A 2,146-nucleotide genomic window follows, 5' to 3' on the forward strand; every position below is an offset into this window, starting at 1 on the left:
TATATATATATATATAAACATAACAAGCAAGTAACCATGCATTTTTCGAGTATAAAAGCTGGTAAAATAAAACGTTTGTCGCTTCTCGTATCACCGTGTCGTCATCGTCATCATCATCGTCTAACGTCATCGTCCGCGTCGTCGTTTCACAGATCGTGCTCGCGCCGAACATAGACCAGCTGTCGATGTTCAGCGGCGACCCGGTGAAGGAATACTACAAGCGCGAGTTCACGCACTACCGCTGCGACGTCGCGCAGCTGCAGGTCACCAAGCCGGAGCTGCATCCGTCCTGCTCCAAGTACATCTGTAGCATCAGCGCCATACTGACGGGCGGCGCCGAATGTAAGCGGAGACAGACAGGGGGCGCCACGTGTAGATAGGGGGCGCCACGTGTAGGTTGCGTGTAGATAGGGGGTGTTTTTAGGTGACGTTTAGATAGGGGGTGTTTCTAGGTGGCGTTTCGAAGGGGTGTTTTTAGGTGGCGTTTAGAAGGTTTTTTTTAGGTGGCGTTTAGATAGGGGGTGTTTTTAGGCGGCGTTTAGATATGGGGTGTATTTAGGCGGCGTTTAGATATGGGGTGTTTTTAGGTGGCATTTAGAAGGGGTGCGGTGAAAATGCTGCATTTACGCGTGGGATGGCATAGGTACGTAGCATATAGGTTAGGACTTGCTATAGTACTGTGCTTGTTGTCTAGCCGTATAGCTGGATCGATGTGGAGTTTGTTGGGAACAGAAGGCGCAAGATGAACTGTGTTTTCTGTAGACTGATGAGCATAACTGACCGGTTATAGCCAAATGAGTCACTTGGAGCTTTTCAATTTCCAGATAACCATATGGTGATGTTCTGCTGTCTTTTATCTTCATATTGGTTCAAATAATTTGAGAATTGGATAAAAAATAATACAGTTATGGATATTTAAAGTTATTTAATTAACCCTTGAAAAATCAGAAGAAATTAGAGAAAATTGAGTCTAAAGTGTGACTAACTTCATATATATATATATATTGATATATTCAATACAAAATGGCAAAATTATATCTTTTAAAGGTCAGGGGTTATATTTCACCCTGATATTCTCATAGAAAACATTCTAAGCTATCTATTTCACTTAAAATCGCAAAAACAAAAATTGCATGCCTATATAGTTAAAACCACACATAGCGTAAAATCTATATGTGCGACTTCCGACGCATTTGGCTATAACGGGTCACATATTTACGATGTGACAGTGATGTGACATTGTTTACACACGAGCAGGGCTGAATCTGTGAGTGACGCGCATGCTTGCGTGTTTCAGCGTGCGACTGCAACCTAGAAGGATCCTCCAGCAACATCTGTGACAAGAGCGGTGGCCACTGCCTGTGTAAACCCAACGTGATAGGCAGGGAGTGTGACCAGTGCGCTCCCGGTACCTGGGGGTTCGGACCTGATGGCTGCACGCGTGAGTAAACCCAATATCAGGGCATGAAATTAGCCAAAATGTGAACAGGCCCACCCAAAACTTCAAGGCCGTGGCTACGCGTCCGGTCATAGATTTCTTTTGTGAACCAGCTATATCTTTTCAGTAAAAAAAACAATAAACGATCAGTTTTTACCATAATATTACTTACCTTTAGGTTTTTTATCCAATAAATGTGCGTTTGTAACTTTCGAAGCGATAGTAAATCCAGTAAAATCAACTCCTCAACGTCCTCTCTCTCTCTCTCTCTGTCGGTGTGCTGCAGCGTGTAACTGCAACCAGATCGGTGCGCGTAACAGCTTCTGCGAGGACGCGGCCGGCCAGTGCGACTGCATCCCCAACGTCTACGGCAAGCAGTGCGACCAGTGCGAGCCCGGATTCTGGAACTTTCCCGACTGTCGACCGTGCGAGTGCAACGGGCACGCGGCGCTGTGCGACCAGCGCTCCGGTGCCTGCATCGACTGCCAGGACCACACCGATGGCGGCAACTGTGAGAGGTGGGTGAGAGGGGTGTGAGAGGGTGAGAGGTGGGTGAGAGGTGGGTGAGAAGGTGAGAGGGTGAGAGGTGGGTGAGAGGTGTGAGAGGTGGGTGAGAGGGTGAGAGGAGGGTGAGAGGGTGAGAGGTGGGTGAGAGGGTGAGAGGTGGGTGAGAGGGTGAGAGAGGTGGGTGAGAGGTGGGTGAGAGGT

General features: G+C 47.6%; 1 protein-coding gene across 1 annotated transcript in view; it reads left to right on the top strand.

Annotated features, from left to right (window-relative positions):
• LOC106816077 (laminin subunit beta-1-like) overlaps positions 1-2,146 on the top strand; it is a gene marked incomplete at both ends in the record, with an annotated part of 35,737 nt that overhangs the window by 20,864 nt on the left and 12,727 nt on the right. Inside the window, 4 exon segments of the mRNA XM_014820634.1 lie at positions 153-342; positions 1,298-1,441; positions 1,725-1,956; positions 2,134-2,144. Of these exon segments, the coding sequence (XP_014676120.1) occupies positions 153-342; positions 1,298-1,441; positions 1,725-1,956; positions 2,134-2,144 (577 nt within the window).

Source organism: Priapulus caudatus, unplaced genomic scaffold (assembly GCF_000485595.1).
Source record: "Priapulus caudatus unplaced genomic scaffold, Priapulus_caudatus-5.0.1 Scaffold1279, whole genome shotgun sequence".
Classification (NCBI taxonomy): domain Eukaryota; kingdom Metazoa; phylum Priapulida; class Priapulimorpha; order Priapulimorphida; family Priapulidae; genus Priapulus; species Priapulus caudatus.